We start from the raw sequence: 25,535 nt of genomic DNA on the forward strand, positions 1-25,535 counted from the left end.
TTGACTTGCCTCCATTGACAATTCTAAGACGTCAACTCGTTTTCTGGTTTCTTTGTTATCCTTTGAGTGTTTCTGAAGTTTTCTTCTAACTTATCTTGTCTCACTGTCAAAGATGAAATAGAATCTTGCAGCACAGAAATGGCAGCTGTATTTTGACCTACAACCGCTGTATTTTGATTCAGGCCTTGTTTCACTGATGTCACCTCTTGTTTCACTGATGTCACCTCCTGAAGTGTTTTAGTCAACAGTTCTTGTAGAGAGTTCAGGGTAGCATCAGGTTTTTTGAGTGCCATCCTTGTAGCTACAGGTGTTGCTGTTACTGGTGAGGTGAATAAATACACAGTTAGCCTGCTATATAGTTAGTTAGCAAAACCCAAAATAGCAGAAAACATTCACTAAGACAATAGTTCAGCTAGGCATATCTATTTCCAATAATATATTCATTAGTAATGCCCAAATTATGTGAATTCTTATCAATTCTAAATCATATTAGTTCGCATGTATGCTGTTGAATCACAAACATTTCTAATCAGTAAAGTTTTTTGCAAGTATCTCGCCAACTTGCATCTGAAAGACGTTGGAACAGTCACAATAGTATTGAGCTCTGACAATGTAGATAGCAGAGGTCTTTTTGTTAATGCTCCGTTGATTAGTAGTCCCATGTGTGGCAATATTGCAGACAATACAGGGTGCCGGATATTCCCTGTTTCGATCACTAGGGGTCTTCCTCAGTTTGCCACTGTATCAAAAATTATTACAATGCCATAATTGATATATTAACAGAGAAATTCTGACTCGACATTTCTATTCAAGTCTCTGCAATTGCATGTAATACATATTCTTACAAAGTAACATTATTGCCAGTTGGAAAGGATCTCATGCATTACAAATCATATATGATATGATTTAGAATTGATAAGAATTCACATAATTTGGGCATTACTAATGAATATATTATTGGAAATACATATGCCTAATTGAACTATTGTCTTAGTTACTGGTGAGGTGGCAGGTGAAATAGCTGGGCTGGTAACAGAAGCTCTTCTGTGGGGTGGTAAAGGTTGCTGAATCTGTAATTGTTTAGGATCTTTTATGAGTCCTTTGGGATGTTTTTCTGTATCTTTCTTTTCTTTATCTTTGTCTTTAGCTCCCATTCCCAAAAAACTTGAGATGGCTGTTATTTGTAATCCATTAAGAAAAAAGAGGGGTGTGTGAAGCTTGCTATTTAGTTCATCAGTTTAAAAATCATTTATCACTGGAACTTTAAGTTGAATCAAAAACCAGACCTGAGAGAGTCCTTTAGCACATCTGTTTCTTCAGTCAACGATCATTTGCCAGCTTTAGATTCCCCCAAGTCTTTATTTCAGCTTGTTTTAACAGTTAGCTTGGCTGGCAGGACTGAATTTCAAGTGTGCAATAGCTGCCAAAAAGCCAAGTTTCAATTTGGATCTGTTAGTGAGTCTCACCCGTCCGAGCGCTCGTCGCCGCTTCTGAGGCAACGAGCCCTCCTAGGATGGGGAGCCCACCAGCGCCGCCGTCAGCATCCCCTCTTCATCAAGGGGTGCCACTTGCCAGATGTTAAAGGGGGCGGATTCCCTGCCCCCAGGCCGCTTCAAGCCCGGAGCGCGATCGCTCGCGCTACCGCGGCGTTCTCCCCGGATCCGGAAGTTCCGAAGCCCTGTTCTCTAGGCTACGTGCGGAGGACGCTCGTTCCTCTTGGGCTCCAGTAGCCCGCCTAGGGGAAAGTTCCCGGACCCCTGGCAGAGAGTGCCGTGCGCTTCCCGGTGCGCAACAACCCATCTCGCTGGCTCACGACAACCCCGACAACCACCCTGTTTTGAACCCAGGACCTTCTGCCTGCCAAGCAGATGCTCTTCCGCGGATCCACAGCCCCTCTTCTTCAGTACCTCCTAATCAGGGATGCTTTTCCAGCCTGTGCCAGCTGAATGTATACAGGCTCAAACGAGAGGTGGTAGGTTAGACTGCATCCCTGTTTGGACTGCAGGGGATGGACTGGATCTCTGAATACTCCTTCCCAGGCAGAAGTCCATGCAGTTAGAAAACTAGCCCCTAAGGGATAACAATCCTTCCCTTTATCTTTGCTTACCCTCCTAGTTTCCTCTCACCTCCCCAGGAATTGGTGGCACAACATCTTACCATCTGTGCTACGTCTCAGCTGAATCTTGTCTCCTTCCTTTTTGCCTACCATGGCCAGAGGCTCGAGGCCTTGGCCATAGTCCAAGGGCTCATGGCTTACTGGCTAGGGGGCTTACAACAGGGTTGCCAACCCTGGGGTGGGAAATTCCTGGAGATTTGAAGGGGAAGCCTGGGGATGGCGAGGTTTGGGGAGGGAAAGGACCTGAGCAGGGAATAATGCCAGAGTCCACCCCCCAAAGCGGCTGTGTTATCCAGGGGAATTGATCTCTGTCACCTGGAGATCACATGAAGCTGCCTCCCATCATCATCTTGGAGCTCTCCCTCCCTCTCTCTCCCCCCCACCCCCTCCCACAGCAGGCAGGTTTATAGGACTTGCCTGAACATTACTTTCGATTTCTAGCAGAGTGCTTGAAAACTCAGACACAGCTAGAGAATCGCTGTCAGAAGCAGCTAAAGAATCGCCGCTTCTGTTTGGAATCGTCCTGGTGAGTTGATCCTCTGGCAAAATCTGGTGGGATGCAACTGGGATTTGGGTCTGTACCTGCATCTAGGAGTCGGTGGGATGCGCAGTAGAGTCTCCAAGAGCGCTTATGACATGCATGCTGATTAGAATTAAACCCCACCTGAGTTCAGGGGTTTTTATTCCCAAGCCGGACTGCCGCATCAGGGAGAGAGAAGAATATCCACATTGGCAAGTCTGGTTCTGGGAGTTTTGTCATCCCCAGCAAGGGACGCTCTGTCCTTCTTCCTAACAGCCCTGAGTAGACAATACTGACCTTGACGGAACAATGATCCGATTCAGTATAAGGCAGATTCCTATGTACATATGTACCTCACCCCCCGTCCCCCTTTACACATCTCAATTTTTAGGTTAGATGAACCGGAAGGCACTTGGCGAAGGGCCCAATATAGACATCCTGGGCCCTCGGGGAACCCCGTTTTAGGCAGACAGAAGATGGGCTGGAGGTTGAGGCTTTAGTGCAGAGCATGCTTCCTGAAGGGGTTATCATTAGTGTCAGCTCGCAGGAAGAAATAGGTGAAGGCCAAGAAGGCGGCCAACAGCACAAAGAGCAGGAGCCAGAGGGGGAGGTAACGCTTGGCTCCCCGGTCGCCGCCGGGATCCTTTTGCGCAGATGGAGCCTGGCGCTCAGGACGGATGGCACGGTGGGGCTCCACCCCCAGCGAGGATGGGCCGGCCGATTTCCGATGGAAGATGGTCTGGTAGGCGCTGCTGTCCCTGCAATGGTAATTCCAGAATGCAGATGTATATTATTTTATTTTAATTTATTTTTAACGTTTTATATAAGCTGCCTTTCTTCCTTATGGGGCTCAAGGCGGGAAGAAGAAGAGGAGGAGGAGGAGGAAGAGGAGGTGGTTTTTATATGCGGACTTTCTCTACCACTTAAGGAAGAATCAAGCCAGCTCACAAACCTTACCCTCCCCACAACAGACATCCTGTGAAGGAGGTGGGGCTGAGAGAGCTGTGACTAGCCCAAGGTCACCCAGCTGGCTTTGTACGTAGGAGTGGGGAAACCAACCCGGTTCACCAGATTAGCCTCCGCCGCTCCTGTGGAGGAGTGGGGGAATTGAACCTGGTTCTCCAGATCAGAGTCTACCACTCCAAACCCCCGCTGTTAACCACTACACCACGCTGGCTCCCTATGTGTTGGCTAAGTTCCCAGAATCAGCATTGCTGACAGATGGCCATCTAGCCTCTGCTTAAGAACCTCCAGGGAAGGAGCGCTCACCACCTCCCAAGGTAGTCTCTTCCACTGAGGAACCGCTCTGTTAGAAAATTCTTCCTAATGTCTAGACAATTTTGATTTAATTTCAACCTATGGCTTCTGGTTCGACCATCTGGGGCAACAGAAAACAACTCGGCACCCTCCTCTATCTGAGAGCCCTTCAAGTACTTGAAGATGGTTAACTCCAAGGATATCCTGTCTTCTCAATGCCTTGATATCAACCCCCCTCACCTCTTGGGTGGGACTTCCTTGAAGCCGGAACTGTAGAGATACGGCTCCGCGATCTGAAAGGAAGGACGGGAGCTTTTCAGTACAGAACAGGGATGGAGAACTGCCTCTCTGCGGGGCCTCGCAGGGACCCCATTCCTGTGCTGTTGATGGACGTGGGAGGCCCACTTACCGGCTTGCGGGCACTCACTCTCCCTAGATGTGACCCACTGCCCAGCGGTGATGCGTAACGGTAGGAAGAGGTGGAGCCCTCAGAAGGGTTGGCATCCCACTCTGGGGTGAAAGAGAAAGAGAGAGACACCGATAGTTTGTCAAGTTGGAAAGGAAAGGGTATAATGTTTTAGCTTTGATTCCAGGGGCGCCTGAGATTAACCGTGCCAGAGCCCCAGTTTTAATCATAGAATCATAGAGTTGGAAGGGACCACCAGGGACATCTAGTCCAACCCCCTGCACAATGCAGAAAATTCACAACTACCTCCCCCCTACACCCCCAGTGACCCCTACTCCATGCCCAGAAGAGGGCCAAGGTGCCCTCCCTGTCATGATCTGCCTAAGGTCATAGAATCAGCATTGCTGACAGATGGCCATCTAGCCTCTGCTTAAAAGCCTCTAGGGAAGAAGAGCTCACTACCTCCCAAGGAAGCCTGTTCCACTGAGGAACCGCTCTGACTGTCAGAAATTTTTTCCTAATGTCTAGACGGAAACTCTTTTGATTTAATTTCAGCCCGTTGGTTCTGGTCCGACCTTCTGGCGCAACAGAAAACAACTCGGCACCATCCTTTATATGGCAGCCCTTCAAGTACTTGAAGATGGTTATCATATCACCTCTCAGTCCTCTCCTCTCCAGGCTAATCATACCCAGCTCCTTCAACCTTTCCTCATAGGACTTGGTCTCCAGACCCCTCAGCATTATTTTACCTTCCCTTATGTAGGTAGAACGTCCTTCGTGGTGGGGGAAATTGTACTTATAACTCAGGTAGGACTTTGTGGGGCTAGAATCTAGGGTAGCACAGGAAAAAAATACACTTATTTAAAAAAGGCTCCTCGTCTTCCTGATAATTTAGCATTTGTTCATAAAAGCAGTAGGTGCCTAGCCCTTGTGGTTATTTATTTATTTTAAACATTTATTAGCCACTTTTCTTACGAAGCTCAAGGCGGCTTACAGCATAGATAAAGCATCAAATCAAATACATTAAAAACATAAAAAACGAGATTTAAAAATCACAATTCAGGTCTGCTAATAACTTAACCAAATGCAGTTCTCAATAAAAACTGTCTTCAGCTGCCTGCTAAAGATTGAAAGTGAAGGGCCAGGCGTACCTCCCTGGGGAGGTTGTTCCATAATCGTGGGGACCCCACTGAAAAGGCCCTGTCTTGTGTGCTCACCAGTTGAGCTTCTTTGATAGAGGAGACAGTCCCAGGCAGGAACATATGGGAGAGGCGGCTTCTTCAGGTATGGGAAGTGGGTTTTTCATGAGGGGGGGGAGATTTTTGTGACAACATGTTCACCCCTCCTGGCCACCAGCTACACTGTGTAGTTGGACACAGATTGCTTATTACATACTGCAATTCCACCCAAACCACAGAATTTGGTAATAGAGAGCAAAATCCAGAAACCTTCCCATTTATTAAAATAAAAAAGCAAGTCTTAGAATCATAGAATCATAGAGTTGGAAGGGACCACCAGGGCCATCAAGTCCAACCCCCTGCACAATGCAGGAATTTCACAACTACCTCCCCCCCTACACCCCTAGTGACCAGAAGATGGCCAAGATGTCCTCCCTCTCATCATCTGCCTAAGGTCACAGAATCAGCATTGCTGACAGATGGCCATCTAACCTCTTCTTAAAAACCTCCAGGGAAGGAGAGCTTACCACCTCCCGAGGAAGCCTGTTCCACTGAGGAACCGCTGTAACTGTTAGAAAATTCCTCCTAATGTCTAGACGGAAACTCTTTTGATTTAATTTCAACCCGTTGGTTCTGGTCCGACCTTCTGGGGCAACAGAAAACAACTTGGCACCCTCCTCTATATGACAGCCCTTCAAGTACTTGAACATGGTTATCATATCCCCTCTCAGTCTTCTCCACTTCAGGCTAAACATACCCAGCTCCTTCAAGCTTTCCTCATAGGACTTGGTCTCCAGACTCCTCGCCATCTTTGTTGCCCTCCTCTGGACACGTTCCAGCTTGTCTGCATCTTTCTTAAATTGTGGTGCCCAAAACTGAACACAGTACTCTAGTTGAGGTCTGAGCAGAGTAAAGTGATACCATCACTTCGCGTGATCTGGACACTATACTTCTGTTGATGCAGCCCAAGACCGCATTTGCCCTTTTAGTTACCGCATCACACTGCTGACTCATGTTCAGTGTTTAGTTTACTAAGACCCCAAGATCCTTTTCACACACACTACTGCTCAAACAAGTCTCCCCCATCCTATAATTATGCATTTGATTTTTCCTAGCTAAATGCAGAACTTTACATTTGTCTTTGTTGAGGTGCATTTTATTAGTTCTAGCCCATTTCTCCAGCCTGTCAAGATCATCCTGCATCTTGGCTCTGTCTTCTACCGTATTTGCTACCCCTCCCAATTGAGTATCATCTGCAAATTTAATAAGCATCCCTTCTATTCCTTCATCCAAATCATTTATAAAGATGTTGAACAACACAGGGCCCAGCACAGATCCCTGAGGAACTCCACTAGTCACTTCTCTCCAAGTGGATGAGGAACCATTAACTAGCACTCTTTGGGTACGATCTGTCAACCAGTTGCAGATCCACCTAACAATAATAGGATCTAACCCACATGTCCCCAATTTGTCAACTAGAATACTATGTGGAACCTTATCAAAAGCCTTACTGAAATCTAGATAAACTATGTCTACAGCATTCCCCTGATCCAGCAAGGTAGTAACTTTCTCAAAAAAGGAGATAAAATTAGTCTGACATGTCTTATTCTTGAGAAACCCATGCTGGCTCTTAGTGATCAGATCCATCCTTTCTAAATGCTCAAGGACTGATTGTTTGATGATTTGTTCGAACACTTTTCCTGGTATAGAGGTCAAGCTGATGGGTCGGTAGTTACCCGGATCCTCCTTTTTCCCCTTCTTGAAGATGGGGACAACATTTGCCGGCCTCCAATCTTCTGGCACCTCACCTGTTTGCCAAGACTTTCCAAAAATAATGATCAGAGGTTCTGAAATTACATCTGCAAGTTCTTTGAGTACCCTTGGGTGCAATTCATCTGGCCCAGAGGATTTTGTTTCATTTAAAGAAACCAGGTGTTTGTGCACCACCCCAATGCCAATTCTAGGCTGCAAATCCCTTCCCTCATCACATGTTCTGTTTATGCCATGTTGAGCACCACTTCCCTCACGAGAAAAGACTGAGGAAAAGTAGGAATTGAGGAGTTCTGCCCTCTCTTCATCTCCTGTTACAATTTCACTTTCCGGTCCAAGCAATGGGCTTATCTTGTCCTTGTTTTTACTCTTACTCTGTACATAGGAAAAGAACCCTTTTTTGTTGCGTTTAGCATCTCTTGCTAGCCTAAGTTCATACTTTAGCTTTCCTCACACTCTCCCTACAAGCACTAGTTATTTGTTTATATTCCTCTTTGGTTATAAGGCCCTCCTACCATTTCCTAAATGAGTCTTTTTTATTTCTCAACTCTTTAAAAAGCTGTTTATGGAGCCACCCTGGCCTCTTTAGGCTCCTCCCATTTTTTCCTTCTCATAGGAATGGTTTGGGATTGTGCCTTCAGTATTTTATTTTTAAGAAACGCCCACCCTTCTTGAACTCCCTTCTCCTTAAGCATTTCTGACCATGGGATTCTACCCAGCATAAGTTTAAGTTTGTTAAAATTTGCTCTTTTAAAGTCCAACCTATATGTCTGACTACGTACAGGTTTTCCTTTCCCCAAGATTGTAAATTCCAAGAGTACGTGGTCACTACTACCAGGGTGCCTACTACTTTAACCTCATCGACCAGTTCTTTCCTGTTGGTGAGAATCAAGTCTAAGATAGCAGATCCCCTTGTTTCCCTGTCCACTTTCTGGAATAGGAAGTTGTCAGCAAGACAAGTCAGGAATTTATTGGATCAGCGTTAGACTTCCAACAGATATCAGGGTAATTAAAATCTCCCATGACCACCATGTCCTGTCTCTTTGAGAACTTTGTGATCTGGTCTAGGAGCATCCCATCCAAGTCCTCTACCTGGTTTGGTGGTCGATAGCAGACCGCCACGAGAATATCACGATTATTTCTTATTCCTTTTATGTTTACCCATAGAGTCTCAACTGCACTACCATGCTCAGATTCATGTACTTCTTCACAAGTGTACACATCTTTGACATACAGTGCTACTCCTCCCCCCTTATCAGTCTATCTCTTTTAAACAAGTTGTACCCCTCAATCTTAATATTCCAATCATGAGTGACATCCCACCAAGTTTCAGAAATGCCTATTAGGTCAAAATCCCCTTCCTGTATTAGGGCTTCGAGTTCTTCCTGCTTGTTTCCCATACTCTGCGCATTAGTGTACAAGCATCGGAATCTGTGGTTTATGTGCCCTGAGGTTTTCGTTTCTGTACTTACCTGTGAGTTTATGTTTCCTTGCATACATGCCACTCCCTGCAAATCTTTATTGTTCTTGTCTCCAGGTATTATCAGCATACAAGGCTTTAAATTGTTGTCTTGCTCCCCATAGGATTTAGTTTAAAGCCCTCCTGATCATGTTTGCAAGGCTCTCACCAAACACATTTTTTCCTACCCTCGGGAGGTGTAAACCATCCCCCAACAGAAGAGCTTCTTCTCGAAAGCGTAACCCATGGTCCAGAAATCCAAACCTTTCTTGACGACACCACCTATGCAGCAGTCATTAATTTGGGGTACTCATCTTTCCCTTCCTAAGCCACGACCTTCAACAGGCAGAACTGACGAAAACACAACCTGTGCCCCCAAGTCATTCACCTTCTCACCCAGAGCCATGTAGTCTCTTTTAATACGTTCTGGGCTGTGCTGGGCAATATCATTTGTTCCCACATGAACGAGCAAGAAAGGGTAATAATCTGTGGGCTTGATGAGTCTTCCTACCCTTTCGTCACATCCTGGATGCGTGCACCTGGTAAACAGCAGACCTCTCGGGATAACAAGTCAGGTCAGCATACTTTAGACTCTACCCCTCTCAGGAGGGAATCCCCAATTACGAGAACACGCCTCTTCCTAAATTGTGGGGTGGAAGATCGAGTCCTCTCATGCACAGGAGCCTGAGGAATTTCTTTCACGCTTTGGGGGGGATAGCCCTTGTTCTAGTGGTCCAGAATCAGTATCTATTGGGAGAACCTGGAACCGATTGCTGAGCATGAGAGGATCAGGATGTGTCCTGATTTTCCTACTCCTGTGGGCCACATTCTTCCATGCATCCTCCTCCTGTGATGTTTGTACCTCCATTTGTTCAGATTCCTTACTCTCCTGCTCCTGTTGCTCGCTAAAGAGAACTTCATGAGTTCTGTCCATGAACTCTTCACCTTGCTTTAAAAAATGGAGTGTGGACAAGCGTGCCTCAAGACCCTGTATCTTCTCCTCCAGCAGGGCTACCAACTTACACTTGCTGCAAGTGTAATCAGTGTTACCCTCAGGTAAAAAGACAAACATGCCACACACCTTGCATGTTACTGCCTCGGCTCCCTCACTAGCCACAGTGCTGTGATCCATTTCTGAAGTTACTTTCCTAGGCTACTCTGATAGTTTCCCTGGCAAACCTTCTTTCAAGACTCCCTCCTTGAAGAAGTAAAACAGCACATAAAAAAAATATTACAGAGCCCCCAGGCCAGACCCCCAGGGCAAGAGCCTCTGGCAAGCAGAGCCTGTTTAAATACTCTCAGCCCCACCACTCAGCAATCAACAGCACAGCAATTACCTTCAGCCAGCTACAGCTTTCTCTAAGCTCCTCCTCTGTCTCTCTCCTAGCTGCTCAGGCCGCTAGCCCTTATGACTACAAAGGCAATCTGAGTGCAATGGGAGACTATAGCAGCTCCAGGTGGCAGATAGATCATGATAGGTGTTAGTCTGTCTGTAGCAGTAGAAAAGAGCAAGAGTCCAGTAGCACCTTAAAGACTCACAAAATTTCTGGCAGGGGAGGAGGAGGAAGAAGAGTTGGTTTTTATATGCCAACTTTCTCTACCACTTAAGGGAGAATCAAACCGGCTTACAATCACCTTCCCTTCCCCTCCCCGCAACAGACACCCTGTGAGGGAGGTGAGGCTGAGAGAGTGTGACTAGCCCAAGGTAATGCTAAATTTCGTGAGCCACAGAGATGCTCATGAAAGCTCCTACCCTGCCAGAAATTTTGTGAGTCTTTAAGGTGCTACTGGTCTCTTGCTCCTTTCCAGTGGCAGAGGTTCGATGCTCCGCATAATTCCGCACCTCTTTCCCTAAGTCACTAAAGCCAATGAAATTATACAAAATAATAAAACATATACAACTATTAAAACATGCAGGTTTTTTGTAAGTTGCAGAAACTATCTGTTCTTGCTGCAGCCATCTGTCTTTTCCAGTGACTCTTGTCGTCTCATGATGTGGCCAAAATACGATAGCCTCAGTTTAGTCATTTTAGCTTCTAGGGTCAGTTCAGGCTTGATTTGATCTATAACCCAATGATTTGTTTTTTTTGGCCGTCCACGGTATCCATAACCCTCTCCTCCAACACCACATTTCAAAGGAATCTATTTTCTTCCTATCAGCTTTCTTCAATGTCCAGCTTTCACACCCATACATAGTAATAGGGAATACGATGGCATGAATTAATCTAATCTTGGTGGCCAGTGACACATCCTTACACTTCAAAAAAATTTCTAGCTCCTTCATGGCTGCCCTTCCCAACCTCAATCTCCTTCTGATTTCTTGGCTGCAGTCTGCTTTTTGGTGGATGGTGGAGCCAAGGAATATAAAGTCTTGAACAATTTCAATTTCTTCATTGTCAACCTTAAAGTTGTATAATTCTCCTGTACTCATTACTTTTGTCTTCTAGGTATATATTACTAGATTTAACGATAACAAGTATGCAGTATTATTCATTGTTTAGATATATTGGTTGAGAGGCTCAGTAACTGTTACTAGTAGAATATAATATCAATCGAGTTTCGTAATGCAGTTAGTTTGTACATAGGTAAGATTTAGTTGCTTTAAGATGTAAAGATTAGTACTGTGTGTGTGTAAAGTGCGTAAAGTGCCTTCAAGTCGCAGCCGACTTATGGCGACCCCTTTTGGGGTTTTCATGGCAAGAGACTAACAGAGGTGGTTTGCCAGTGCCTTCCTCTGCACAGCAACCCTGGTATTCCTTGGTTAGGGCAAAGATTAGTACTAGACAGTATAAATTGATTTAGTTCCACTCCATATGATATTTGATGAAGATCTTGCTGTAGATATGGAGTTTGTTTAAGAAGGAGTGTATATTGCATGTTGTATGTGTTGTTTTTATGTTGTTTTGAAAAGAAAAATTTTATTTAAAAAAAAGAAAAGAAAATTAGTATGTATACGACATACAAAGTCAGTTTAACTATATTTTATTGATCTGCGTTAACAGTACTCAGTACTCTGAGTACTAGGAGCTATATTCATAGGTGGCTCTCCATAGAGGAGCGAGATTTGAGTCTGAGTACCACCTTAGCGACCCACAACATTTCCAGGGTCTACGCTTGTGGGAGACAGATGACAGTGTATACCCTGGAAATCTTGTGGGTCTCTAAGGAGTTGTGGACTGGAATCTTGTTCTTCTACTGTAGACAAAGATGCTTAAAAACCTCCAAAGAAGGAGAGCTCACCACATGGGAAGCACGCCAGAAAGGAGCTAAGAGGGCCAAAGAAAACTCTGAAGATTACCATACTATCATTAATTGGCTTTGCCTGTGCCTTCTATAAAGAAAATTAGTATGTATACGACATACGAAGTCAGTTTAACTATATTTTATTGATCTGCGTTGTGAGAAAAGAAATTTAGCATGACCTCTTAATGCACAAAATACCCTTCCCCCAAAAATAAAAATCTCTTGCTGCTCAATATTAAGTGGGGGTATGCTAATATACCATAACCCTCCCCTCATTCACCCAAGGCCCCACCCCTCTCTTACCTTCATCTCTGTAGTCAGTATATTCCTCATTTCTCGCAGAGTTGTAGCTTTCCATTAAGGATGTCTTTGTGGAGCCAAGAGCTGGAAAAGGCAAAATAATCAGGGAAAATTTGGTTCGGTACTCTCCCCCACACAAAAAGCACAACTAACTATGGGGTGGAAAGTGCTGTGAAGTCACAGCAGACTTACAGTGACCCCATAGGGCAGGGGTGTCGAACAGAAGGCCCGGGGGCCAGATCCGGCCCCTTGAGAGCTCTTTTCCGGCCCACGAGCCAACCGAAGCCCCCCCCCCCCACTCCTGATCTGGAAATGAAAATACTGCAAAAGTGTTATTGTTTTTGGCATGTTTGTATTTTAACTAAGGAAACACAGTCAAAATAGTATCATTAATTGGCGTTGCCTGCGCCTTCTATAAAGTTTGTATCTTTGGACCCTGGCATTAAATTTTATTGTGCACCCGACCCGACCAAGTGACATTCATGCCATATCTGGCCCTTGCAACAAATGAGTTCGACACCCCTGCCTCTAGGAAGCCCGCAGACAAGACGACTGCAGCAGCATTATCCTGCCTGCGTTCCATGGCACATAATATAATAGGCATGCTCCTCTGATCCTGGAGAGAATAGGCATGCATCATGACTAGTATCAGTTTTGACTAGTAGCCATGAATACCCCTCTCCTCCATGAACATGCCCACTCCCCTCTTAAAGCCTTCCAAGTTAGCAGCCATCACCACATCCTGGGGCAGATAGTTCCACAATTTAACCGAGATCTTCCTCCGTTTCCATCGAAAGAGTGTTGCTTCCTCTTGTTCCAAGACCGCTCCCCCCAAGTTCTTCTGATGCCTCTTAAGTCTCCTTCCCTGGCTGATCTGCAGTTTCCTCTGAAGCATCCCTCACCTTCCCTCCCATAGTTGAAGTCTTCCTTGCTCCGGGGACTCACAAAAGTCTCTCGCGTGTAGCTGTGGCTGCTGCTTGTTGGCTCTGCATGGGCACAAAGAACCGGGAAAACGGTCAGGCTCTAGTGCCCAATAGGGCTGTTGATTCAGGTGTTCCCGAAGCAAAAAAACAGCCAAATTTTGACTGATTCGGCTGTTTTTTGCTTCGGGAACACCCGGACCACAAAAAGTCAGGAAACCGCCGAACACGAATCAGCTTGATTCGGGGAAATGCTGAATCAGCGTTTCCTAGTTTGGCAGTTTCCCCTCCCCTTTCAAGAGCTCTGCCTTTTGCAGAGTATGCCTATAATAATGCCATTCATTAATCCACAGGTTTCAGCCCATTCCAGGTGATATATGGTAAAGACTTCGGACCCTTTGGTAATGTGGATCTCACGGGGGAGGGGGCTGACACTGAGGTGGCCGACTGGGTGAACATAATACAAAACACTTGGCCCTGGTTACAGAAAAACCTGGAACGGGCCAAACGCAAATGCAAAGCACAAGTGGATAAACACCGTTCCACAGGGTGGGATATCAAGGTGGGGGACCAGGTATATCTATCCACAAAGAACTTGCGCTCCCTATGCCCATGTAAGAAACTCAGTGAGAAGTATGTGGGGCCGTTCCCAGTCTCACGACTCATTAATGAGGTCACCGTGGAACTCAGCCTGCCGAAATCCCTGCGAGGCATCCATCCAGTGTTTCATGTCAGTTTGCTAAAAAGGCAAGTGTCTGCTCCTGGATGGCATCCTGAGCCTACTCCCGAGTTGCCGGTTCTGATGGGGGGAGAGGAGCATTTTGAAGTGTCAAAAATCCTAGATTCCCGGCTCCGTGGTAAAGTGCTATATTATCTGGTCTGTTGGAAGCAACTAGGTTCCGGTCATGATGAGTCGGTAGCTGAACACCATGTCAACGCTCCCCGCCTGGTTCTCCGATTTCATGATGATTATCCCCAGAAACATCGCCCGATCGTGGGGAGGGGGGAGCCTTAGGGGGAGCAGAACGTCAAGCCTTTGCTGCTAGCAGGGGTAAAGGCTCTTGACATGAGTAGGCCAGCTTCTGGCTACAGACCAAGACCTTGATTCTCATGCCTGTAAACTCTGTGTACAGTTGCCTTCATTCTGTTCCCATAGCTGCGGGGATGTTTAGTCTTTCTGCCTGGGAATCTCTTATCTCGGGGATGCTTAGCCGTGTTTACCTTTGAAGCTTGTAACGCTTTTAAACATGTAACCTGCCAATGATTCTCATTACTAGCCTTACCTGCATGTAAGCAGTCAGCTTCTTTAATCTGCCTATTTGCTCCTAATAAAGTATTACTGCTTCAGGATCACCTGCCTGAATGAATTTGCTTATGGGATGCTAGGGACAGACGCCTGAGCCTGGCACTTGCACTGGAGGAGAGACACAACCAACCAGCAGCGGCCAATAGGTGGCCACAGCTGGGTCTTCTTCTGGACTATCAGAGAAGGAATTCTCTAATCTTGAATTGGCCAGAAGAAGAATAAATACTCACTGGCTTCCAGGAGTTGTTCCTTTATTTTGGTGGTGCTTGCTGCTGCTGGTCCGTGCGATCCTGAGCTTGCCTGCTGCTCCTGCTGGAATCGAATTGGGTTACCCTGAGTCTGCTTGCTCCATCCTGCTGGAAGAGAAGACATCCACAGTTTGACCCTATTTGGGGCTTTTATCTAAAACGTTTTTCCTGTGTGTGTGTGTGTGTGTGTGTGTGTGTGTGTGTGTGTGTGTGTGTGTGTGTAGGGGGGGGGGAGAAAGCAGATTCTCTGTGTGGGGGTGGGGAAGCCAAAGGGGGGGTACCTGTTCTGCTGGGCTGGGGCTTGTGTCTCTGGGAGTGAAATTCCTGCTCATTTGGGGGCTTGCCAACTTAGGCCTGGAGTTGTGTTGTGTGGGTCAGTGTGAGTCTTTGCCTGGGCTGTGCTGCTTGTTTTCTTTGGGGTTTCCCTGTTCTGTTTTAGGAGGGGGGGTGTTGCCTGTTCTGCTTGAGCTGGGCTGGGGCTTGTGTCTTCATGTGGAAGAGTGGGGAAACCAAGCCGGTTCACCAAATTAGCGTCCTCTGGTTAGAACCACCACCCTTAACCCCTGCACCACGCTGGCTCTCTTGAATCGCACACCCCAAACATATTTACTTCCTCCAAGAAAACGACATTCTCCTCTTAGTCCATACCAACAACAGGTCTGTGTGGGATGGCGTATTTCTTCAAGCGGGCGATCATTTCCTTATCCGTTAACCCACTGTACTTGTCCGTGACGCTACCTGGAAAATGCAAGAAGAAAAATAGTTACCGCCTCTCTTCTTCCTGCCACCATCTCCAACATCAGTCAGTTGAAAGATGGCACACAACCAACCACATCGACAAGCCGAACAAATGCCCGTGAAGCCTCAAATGCGAGCGCTCAACAAGGTAGGCTGCTCCTGGTTCTCTATAAAGAATCACAACACTAAGGGGTGATCTCACCATAGTGAAATGGGCAGAATGCAGGCAGCCTCTCGCCAACCCAGAGACAAAGGGAATATAGAATTGAGTTGGGTCAACAACAATCCAGCACTGAAGACAAGACAGGGAGGACTTGAAAATGGGAAGGCTTGGAAATGGAAGGGACTCTGAGTATTTTTCTCTATTGTCCTATCAATGAGGGAGAGAAAACCTTTCGCAAAGGGAAGTTAGGCCGAAATTCAACACTACTTCACCAAGAACTGTATTTACTTGCTATACACTGGCAAGTGACCATCAGTGGATTTGGGCAGGGAAGATACAACTCAATCTAGAACCATTTATCGACACGGCAACTGTACCGTGTCGATAATAGGGGGGTTGATTCAAGTGTTCCTGAAGCAAAAAACAGCCGAATTTTGACGGATTTGGCTGTTTTTTGCTTTGGGAACACCCGGACCACAAAAAGGCAGGAAACCGCCGAACCCGAATCAGCTTGATTCAGGGAAAAGCCGAATCAGCGTTTCCTGGTTTGGCAGGTTCCCCTCCCCTTTCAAAAGCTCTTCTCGAGGCAAGTTAGTTTGCAGTGCAAGCTAACTTTCCCTCTTGCCCTAGAAGAGAGACACAACCAACCAGCAGTGGCCAATAGGTGGCCACAGCTGGGTCTTCTTCTGGACTATCAGAGAAGGAATTCTCTAACCTTGAATTGGCCAGAAGAAGAATAAATACTCACTGGCTTCCACGAGTTGTTCCTCTATTTTGGTGGTGCTTGCTGCTGCTGGTCCGTGCGATCCTGAGCTTACCTGCTGCTCCTGCTGGAATTGAATTGGATTCCCCTGACTCTGCTTGCTCCTTCCTGCTGGAAGAGAAGACATCCACAGTTTGACCCTATTTGGGGCTTTTATCTAAAACGTTTTTCCTGTGTGTGTGTGTGTGTGTGTGTGTGTGTGTGTGTGTGTGTGGAAAGCAGATTCTCTCTGTGTGTGGGGGAAGCCAAAGGGGGGTTACCTGTTCTGCTGGGCTGGGGCTTGTGTCTCTGGGAGTGAAATTCCTGCTCATTTGGGGGCTTGCCAACTTAGGCCTGGAGTTGTGTTGTGTGGGTCAGTGTGAGTCTTTGCCTGGGCTGTGCTGCTTGTTTTCTTTGGGGTTTCCCTGTTCTGTTTTAGGAGGGGGGGTGTTGCCTGTTCTGCGTGGGCTGGGGCTTGTGTCTTCATGTGGAAGAGTGGGGAAACCAAGCCGGTTCACCAGATTAGCGTCCACTTGTTCTAACCACCACCCTTAACCACTGCACCACGCTGGCTCTCTTGAATCGCACATTCCAAACATATTTACTTCCCCCAAGAAAATGACATTCTCCTCTTAGTCCATACCAACAACAGGTCCATGTGGGATGGCGTATTTCTTCAAGCGGGCGATCAGTTCCTCATCCGTTAACCCACTGTACTCATCTATGACGCTACCTGGCAAACACAAGGAGAAAAATAGTTACCGCCTCTCTTCTTCCTGCCACCATCTCCAACATCAGTCAGTGGAAACATGGAACACAACCAACCACATCGGCAAGCCAAAAAAATGCCCGTGAAGCCTCAAATGCGAGCGCTAAACAAGGTAGGCTGCTCCTGGGTCTCTGTAAAGAATCACAACACTAGGGGGTGATCTCACCGTAGTGAAATGGGTAGAATGCAGGCAGGCTCTTGCCAATCCAGCGACAAAGAGGATATAGAATTGAGTTGGGTCAACAACAATCCAGCACTCAGCTATGGTATGGTTAAAAGATTGGATAACGCTGAAAAATGCACGTTTACTGGACTTGGAAGCCTTTGACAATAGATTTGGGTGGCATGGGTATTTGTGGTATGACAAAACTAAAATACATGCGGCTTTCCAACACCATATTATCAGATCATCATTGATAAAAACCTGGTTGAGATATAAACATCTGCTGGAGACAAAGACACCACTATGGATATCTTCTCAAGAAATGTTAACTTTGCGACAGTTAAGACCATCACAATTTATAATATACCAAGATCTTTTAAAATGGGAAGAGAATAAATGTGCCCTGAAGGATTTTGATGAGGTTAAAGACCACCTAACATGGCTTCAATATTATCAAGTACAATCTGTATACATCCAAGATATGAAAAAGGGATTTCTTAAAGAAAAATCAATTCTACAACAGACACTTTTTGGATAATACTGATCATCTAATTTCTAGGATGTATAAGTTTTTATTGTTGCTGTATACAGAACAAGAAAGAATCAAGCCAATAATGATTACCTGGGCACAAATAATTGGTCACTCTATTTCCTTGAAACGTTGGGAGAGACTTTGGTCAAGAGACATGAAAAAGATTCTTTTCCAATCGATAAGGGAAAATATCTACAAAATGATTTACAGATGGTACTTGACACCGAAAAAATTGTCTGCAATGTACAGTACAATGTCACCAAACTGCTGGAAATGTCAGGATAAAGTTGGCTCATTTCATCATGTTTGGTGGCTTTGTGATAAAGCTAAAAACTTTTGGGATATGATATACAATGAGCTAAGGTTAATTCTACAACAAAACATCCCTAAAACTTCAGAGATGATGTTGTTAAGCATTATACCGGACCACATTATAACACAACGGACGTTTTTACTCTATGCCACCACATCTGCGAGAATGGTATACGCAGCTAATAGGAAAATGTCTGAAATACCGGACAGAACTGATTGGATTCATAAAATCTTTGAACTAGCAGAAATGGCAAAATTGACTGAGTTAATAAATCAAAAAGATAATGATGAATTTGTTAAGGAGTGGGAGGCGTGGATTGTTTATTGCAAAAATGAATTTAATGTGCAAAATGTTAAAGGTTACAACTTAGACTAGGTTAATTTTCTTGTTTCTATTTTTCTTTCTTTTTTAATAACTGTAGAAGGTTTTACAAAAAATTTTTTTAATAAAGAATTAGAAAATAATTGCTAAGAGGATTACGAAGATAAGTTAGAGATAGAAGAAGGAAGAGGGGAAGTCAAAGAAGGGGAAGATAATTGTTATATATATGTTAGTCTTAATTGAGAATTAGAAAAGATTGAAAGGTAATGTTAATTGATTGTATCGAATGTATGAAAAAACAATAAAAATATTATATATATATAAAAACAACAACAATCCAGCACTGAAGACAAGACAGGAAGGACTTGAAAATGGGAAGGCTTGGAAATGGAAGGGACTCTGACTATTTTTCTCTATTGTCCTATCGATGAGAGAGACAAAACCTTTCGCAAAGGGATAAGTTAGGCCGAAATTCAACACGACTTCACCAAGAACTGTTTTTACTTGCTACACACTGGCAAGTGACCATCAATGGATTTGGGCAGGCAGATACAACTCAATCTAGAACCATTTATCGACATGGCAACTGTACCGTGTCAGTAATAGGGCTGTTGGTTCAGGTGTTCCCGAAGCAAAAAACAGCCGAATTTTGACGGATTCGGCTGTTTTTTGCTTCGGGAACACCCGGACCACAAAAAGGCAGGAAACCGCCGAACACAAATCAGCTTGATTCAGGGAAAAGCCGAATCAGTGTTTCCTGGTTCGGCAGTTTCTCCTCCCCTTTCAAGAGCTCGCCTCGAGGCAAGCTAACTTTCCCTCTTGCCCTGGAGGAGAGACACAACCAACCAGCAGTGGCCAATAGGTGGCCACAGCTGGGTCTTCTTCTGGATTATCAGAGAAGGAATTCTCTAATCATGAATTGGCCAGAAGAAGAATAAATACTCACTGGCTTCCACCAGTTCTTCATCTATTTTGGTGGTGTTTGCTGCTGCTGGTCCGTGCGATCCTGAGCTTGCCTGCTGCTCCTGCTGGAATCGAATTGGATTACCTTGACTCTGCTTGCTCCTTCCTGCTGGAAGAGAAGACATCCACAGTTTGACCCTATTTGGGGCTTTTCTCTAAAATGTTTTTCCTGTGTGTGTGTAGGGGGGTGGGAAAGCAGATTCTCTCTCTCTCTCTCTCTCTCTCTCTCTCTCTCTCTGTGTGTGTGTGTGTGTGTGTCTGTGTGTGTGTGTGTGAAACCAAAGGGGGGGTTACCTGTTCTGCTGGGCTTGGGCTTGTGTCTCTGGGAGAGAAATTCCTGCTCTTTTGGGGGCTTGCCAACTTAGGCCTGGAGTTGTGTGGGTCAGTATGAGTCTTTGCCTGGGCTGTGCTGCTTGTTTTCTTTGGGGTTTCCCTGTTCTGTTTTAGGAGGGGGGGTGTTGCCTGTTCTGCGTGGGCTGGGCTGGGGCTTGTGTCTTAATGCGGAAGAGTAGAGAAACCAACCTGGTTCACCAGATTAGAGTCCGCTGGTTCTAACCACCATCCTTAACCACTGCACCACGCTGGCTCTCTTGAACCGCACACCCCAAACATATTTACTTTCCCCAAGAAAACGACATTCTCCTCTTAGTCCATACCAACAACAGGTCCGTGTGGGATGGCGCATTTCTTCAAGCGGGCGATCAGTTCTTTATCCGTTAACCCACTGTACTCGTCCATGACGTTACCTGGCAAACGCAAGAAGAAAAATAGTTACCGCCTCTCTTCTTCCACCCACTATCTCCAACATCAGTCAGTTGAAACATGGCACCCAACCAACCACATCGGCAAGCCAAACAAATGCCCGTGAAGCCTCAAATGCGAGCTCTTAACAAGGTAGGCTGCTCCTGGTTCTCTGTAAAGAATCACAACACTAGGGGGTGATCTCACCGTAGTGAAATGGGTAGAATGCAGGCAGGCTCTTGCCAACCCAGCGAAAATGGGGATATAGAATTGAGTTGGGTCAACAACAATCCAGCACTGAAGACAAGACAGGGAGGACTTGAAAATGGGAAGGCTTGGAAATGGAAGGGACTCTGACTATTTTTCTCTATTGTCCTATCGATGAGAGAAAGAAAACCTTTCGCAAAGGGATAAGTTAGGCTGAAATTCAGCACTGCTCCACCAAGAACGGTTTTTACTTGCTACACACTGGAAAGTGACCATCAGTAGATTTGGGTAGGGCAGATACAACTCAGTCCAGAACCATTTATCGACACGGCAATTGCACCCAGGGTGTCAAAGTACATAGGAGGGGCATAATATTTCCTCAGAAACCTGCGAAGCTGTACAATGAAGAAAGCTGATAGGAAGAAATGTGGTGTTGGGAGGAGAGTGTTACGGATACCATGGATTGCCAAAAAAATAAATCAGTGGGCTGTAGATCAAATCAAGCCTGAACTGACCCTAGAAACTAAAATGACTCAACTGAGGCTGTCAGGGATACCCTTTCCCCACACTGGCCCGGTTTGACTCACCTATGTAGGCCTCTGATCTCCCAGGGTGCTTCGTCCGCTCCGTCGCGTATTCATAGATTTTCTTTTCATAAAGCTTCCAGGTTGTTGCTGAAGGGACACAATCGGGGCGGGTGGGTTCAAACCAAGGTGACAAAATACTTATAGCCCCACCGTTCCCCTTAAACATTCATCTTCCTGATGGGGGCTACCTTTAGCAATCCCAACTTGTATTTATTTACTTTTATTTCTACCTTGCCTTTATCTCTAATGGGAACCCAAAGCAGCTAACAACCCTGTGACAACAACCCTGTGAGGTAGGTTAGCCTGCAGAGGAGAAGACTGAGAGGGGATATTATAACCATCTTCAAGTACTTGAAGGGCTGTCATATAGAGGATGGTGCTGAGTTGTTATCTGTTGCCCCAGAAGGTCGGACCAGAACCAACGGGTTGAAATTAAATCAAAAGAGTTTCCATCTAGACATTAGGAAGAACTCTTTAACAATTTGAGCGGTTCCCAGTGGAACAGGCTTCTTTGGGAGATGGTGGGCTCTCCTTCCCTGGAAGTTTTTAAGCAGAGGCTAGATGGCCATCTGTCAGCAATGCTGATTCTATGACCTTAAGCAGATCATGAGAGGGTGGCCACCTTGGCCATCTTCTGGGCATGGAGTAGGGGTCACTGGGGGTGTTGGGGGGGAGGTAGTTGTGAGTTTCCTGCAGTGTGAAGAGGGTTGGACAAGATGACCCTGCTGGTCCCTTGATTCTATGATTCTATGTGTGACAGGCCCAAGGTCAGCCAGTAAGCATGCATGGCACAGTGGGGATCCGAACTTGGGACTCCCAGATCCTGGTCTGATACCCTAACCAGCTATGCTCACTAACCGTGTTTTGCTTTCTGGGACATGCAGTATTATGGCTCCACCCACCCTGGTGTGCCAGAATAGCAAAGGTACCCACAGGCTCGAAAAGGCTGGTGACCCATGGGGTATTCTAGAAGTCAGAGGAAGTTGGTGTTTCCTGTCCTCCATTTCTTTGTCAGAGCAATGGGCATAGTAACAATATTAATTACAGGGATGTTGCCAGTATCTACCAGGGAAAGAAAGATTATTACTCTACCCCTGGGGTTGTTACTTTGGTTCTATTTCCAGCTTGAAGAAGAGGAGTTGTTTTTTATATGCTGACATTCTCGACCACTCAAAGAAGAATCAAACCCGCTTAAAATCACCTTCCCTCCCCTCCCTACAACAGACACCCTGTGAGGTAGGTGGGGCTGAGGGAGCTCTAAGAGAGCTGTGACTAGCTGTGACTAGCCCAAGGTCACCCAGCTGGCTTCATGTGGAGGAGTGGGGAAACCAACCCAGTTCACCACTTTTAACCACTGCACCAAGCTGGCTCTCTTGAACCACACACCCCAAACATATTTACTTCCCCCAAGAAAATGATATTCTCCTCTTAGTCCGTACCAACAAAATCTCCGTATGGGTTGGCGCATTTTTTCAAGCAGGCCATCAGTTCCTGATCCGTTAACCCACTGTACTTGTCCATGACGCTACCTGGAAAACGCAAGAATAAAAATAGTTACCGCCTCTCTTCTTCCTGCCACTAGATATATTGGTTGAGAGGCTCAGTAATTGGTACTAGTATAATATAATATCAATCGAGTTTCGTAATGCAGTTAGTTTGTACATAGGTTTGCGTATAAACTTATATATTTGTTTTGTGTTGTTAAGATTTAGTTGCTTTAAGATTTAAAGATTAGTACTGTGTGTGTGTAAAGTGTGTAAAGTGCCTTCAAGTCGCAGCCGACTTATGGCGACCCTTTTTAGGGTTTTCATGGCAAGAGACTAACAGAGGTGGTTTGCCAGCGCCTTCCTCTGCACAGCAACCCTGGACTTCCTTGGTGGTCTCCCATCCAAATACTAACCAGGGCTGACCCTGCTTAGCTTCCGAGATCTGACGAGATCAGGCTAGCCTGGGCCTTCTAGGTCAGGGCAAAGATCAGTACTAGACAGTATAAATTGATTTAGTTCCACTCCGTAAGATATTTGATGAAGATCTTGCTGTAGATATGGAGTTTGATTAGGAAGGAGTGTATATTGTATGTTGTATGTGTTGTTTTATGTTGTTTTGAAAATGAAAAAAATTATTTAAAAAAAGGAAAAGAAAATTAGTATGTATACGACATACGAAGTCAGTTTAACTATATTTTATTAATCTCCGTTAACAGATTGCGAGAAAAGAAATTTAGCAAGACCTCATAATGAACAAAATACCCTTTCCCCCAAAATAAAAATCTCCTGCTGCTCAATATTAAATGGGGGTATGCTAATATACCATAACCCTTCCCTCATTCACCCAAGGCCCCACCCCTCTCTTACCTTCATCTCCATAGTCAGTATATTCCTCATTTCTCGCAGAGTTGTAGCTTTCCATTAAGGATGTCTTTGAGAAGCCAAGAGCTGGAAAAGACAAAATAATCAGGGAAAATTTGGTTCGGTACTCTCCCCCACACAAAAAGCACAGCTAACTATGGGGTGGAAAGGGCTGTGAAGTCACAGCAGACTTACAGCGACCCCATAGGGCAAGGGTGTCGAACATAAGGCCCGGGGGCCAGATCCGGCCCCTTGAGAGCTCCCTCTCCCATAATACTAGAACACGGGGCCATCTGCTAAAGCTGGAGGGTGAGATTCAAAACAGATAAAAGGAAGTATTTTTTCACACAACGCATTGTTAAATTGTGGAACTCCCTGCCCCAGGATGTGGTGATGGCTGCCAGCTTGGAGGGCTTTAAGAGGGGAGTGGACATGTTTATGGAGGAAAGGGGTATTCATAGCTATTAGCTGGAATGGATGCTGGTCATGCGGCATACCTGTTCTCTCTAGTATCAGAGGAGCATGCCTATTATTTTGGGTGCAGTGGAACACAGGCAGGATGCTGCTGCTGCAGTCGTCTTGTTTGTGGCTTCCTAGAGGCACCTGGTTGGCCCCTGTGTGAGCAGACTGCTGGACTTGATGGGCCTGGGTCTGATCCAGCAGGGCCTTTCTTATGTTCTTGTGTTCTTTAGAAGAAGAGTTGGTTTTTATATGCTGACATTCTCGACCACTCAAAGAAGAATCAAACCCGCTTACAATCACCTTCCCTTCCCCTCCCCACAACAGACACCCTGTGAGGTAGGTGGGGCTGAGGGAGCTCTAAGAGAGCTGTGACTAGCCCAAGGTCACCCAACTGCTTCATGTGGAGGAGTGGGGAAACCAACCCGGTTCACCAGATGAGCATCCGCCGTACATGTGGAGGAGTGGGTGATCGAACCTGATTCTCCAGATTAGAGTCCACCGCTCCAAACCACCGAGGAGGAGAAGAAGAGTTGTTTTTTATATGCCAACTTTCTCTACCACTCAAAGAAGAATCAAACCGGCTTACAATCACCTTCCCTTCCCCTCCCCACAACAGACACCCCTGTGAGGTAGGTGGGGCTCAGAGAGTTCTAAGAGAGCTGTGAGTAGCCCAAGGTCACCCAGCTGGCTTCATGTGGAGGAGTGGGGAAACCAAGCCAGTTCACCAGATTAGCGTCCGCTGGTCCTAAACTCCACCCTTAACCACTGCACCATGCTGGCTCTCTTGAACCGCACACCCCAAACATGTTTACTTCCCCCAAGAAAATGACATTCTCCTTTAAAGCCTCAAATGCGAGCGCTCAACAAGGTAGGGTGCTCCTGGTTCTAAATGGGCAGAAAGCAGGCAGGCTCTCATCAACCCAGCGACAAAGGGGATATAGAATTGAGTTGGGTCAACAACAAGACAGGGAGGACTTGAAAATGGGAAGGCTTGGAAATGGGAGGGACTCTGACTATTTTTCTCTATTGTCCTATCGATGAGAGAAAACCTTTTCCAAAGGGAGGTTAGGCCGAAATTCAACACTACTTCACCAAGAACTGTATTTATTTACTACACACTGGCAAGTGACCATCAGTGGATTTGGGCAGGGCAGATACATCCAGAACCATTTATCGACACGGCAGCTGTACCGTGTCGATAATAGGGCTGTTGATTCGGGTGTTCCTGAAGCAAAAAACAGCCGAATTTTGACGGATTCGGCTGTTTTTTGCTTCGGGAACACCTGGACCACAAAAAGGCAGGAAACCGCTGAACACGAATCAGTTTGATTCGGGGAGAAGCCGAATCAGCATTTCCTGGTTCGGCAGTTTCCCCTCCCCTTTCAAGAGCTCTCCTCGAGGCAAACTAACTTTCCCTCTTGCCCTGGAGGAGAGACACAACCAACCAGCAGTGGCCATTAGGTGGCCACAGCTGGGTCTTCTTCTGGACTATCAGAGAAGGAATTCTCTAATCTTGAATTGGCCAGAAGAAGAATAAATACTCACTGGCTTCCACAAGTTCTTCATCTATTTTGGTGGTGCTTGCTGCTGCTGGTCCGTGCGATCCTGAGCTTGCCTGCTGCTCCTGCTGGAATCGAATTGGATTACCCTGACTCTGCTTGCTCCTTCCTGCTGGAAGAGAAGACATCCACAGTTTGACCCTATTTGGGGCTTTTCTCTAAAACGTTTTTCCTGTGTGTGTGTGTAGGGGGAGGGGAGAAAGC

General features: G+C 45.9%; 1 protein-coding gene across 1 annotated transcript in view; it reads right to left on the reverse strand.

Moving 5' to 3' along the window:
* Window positions 1-3,132: 3,132 nt before the first annotated feature.
* LOC130483437 (emerin-like) overlaps window positions 3,133-25,535 on the reverse strand; it is a 33,003-nt gene continuing 10,600 nt past the window's right edge. Inside the window, exons 5-8 of the mRNA XM_056856198.1 lie at window positions 5,049-5,129; window positions 4,303-4,403; window positions 4,134-4,186; window positions 3,133-3,394 (exon numbers count right to left, since the gene is read on the reverse strand). Coding sequence (XP_056712176.1) covers window positions 3,133-3,394; window positions 4,134-4,186; window positions 4,303-4,403; window positions 5,049-5,129 — 497 coding nt within the window. The remainder of the gene's footprint in view (window positions 3,395-4,133; window positions 4,187-4,302; window positions 4,404-5,048; window positions 5,130-25,535) is intronic.

Source organism: Euleptes europaea, chromosome 1 (genome assembly GCF_029931775.1).
Source record: "Euleptes europaea isolate rEulEur1 chromosome 1, rEulEur1.hap1, whole genome shotgun sequence".
In the NCBI taxonomy this organism is placed as follows: Eukaryota; Metazoa; Chordata; class Lepidosauria; order Squamata; family Sphaerodactylidae; genus Euleptes; species Euleptes europaea.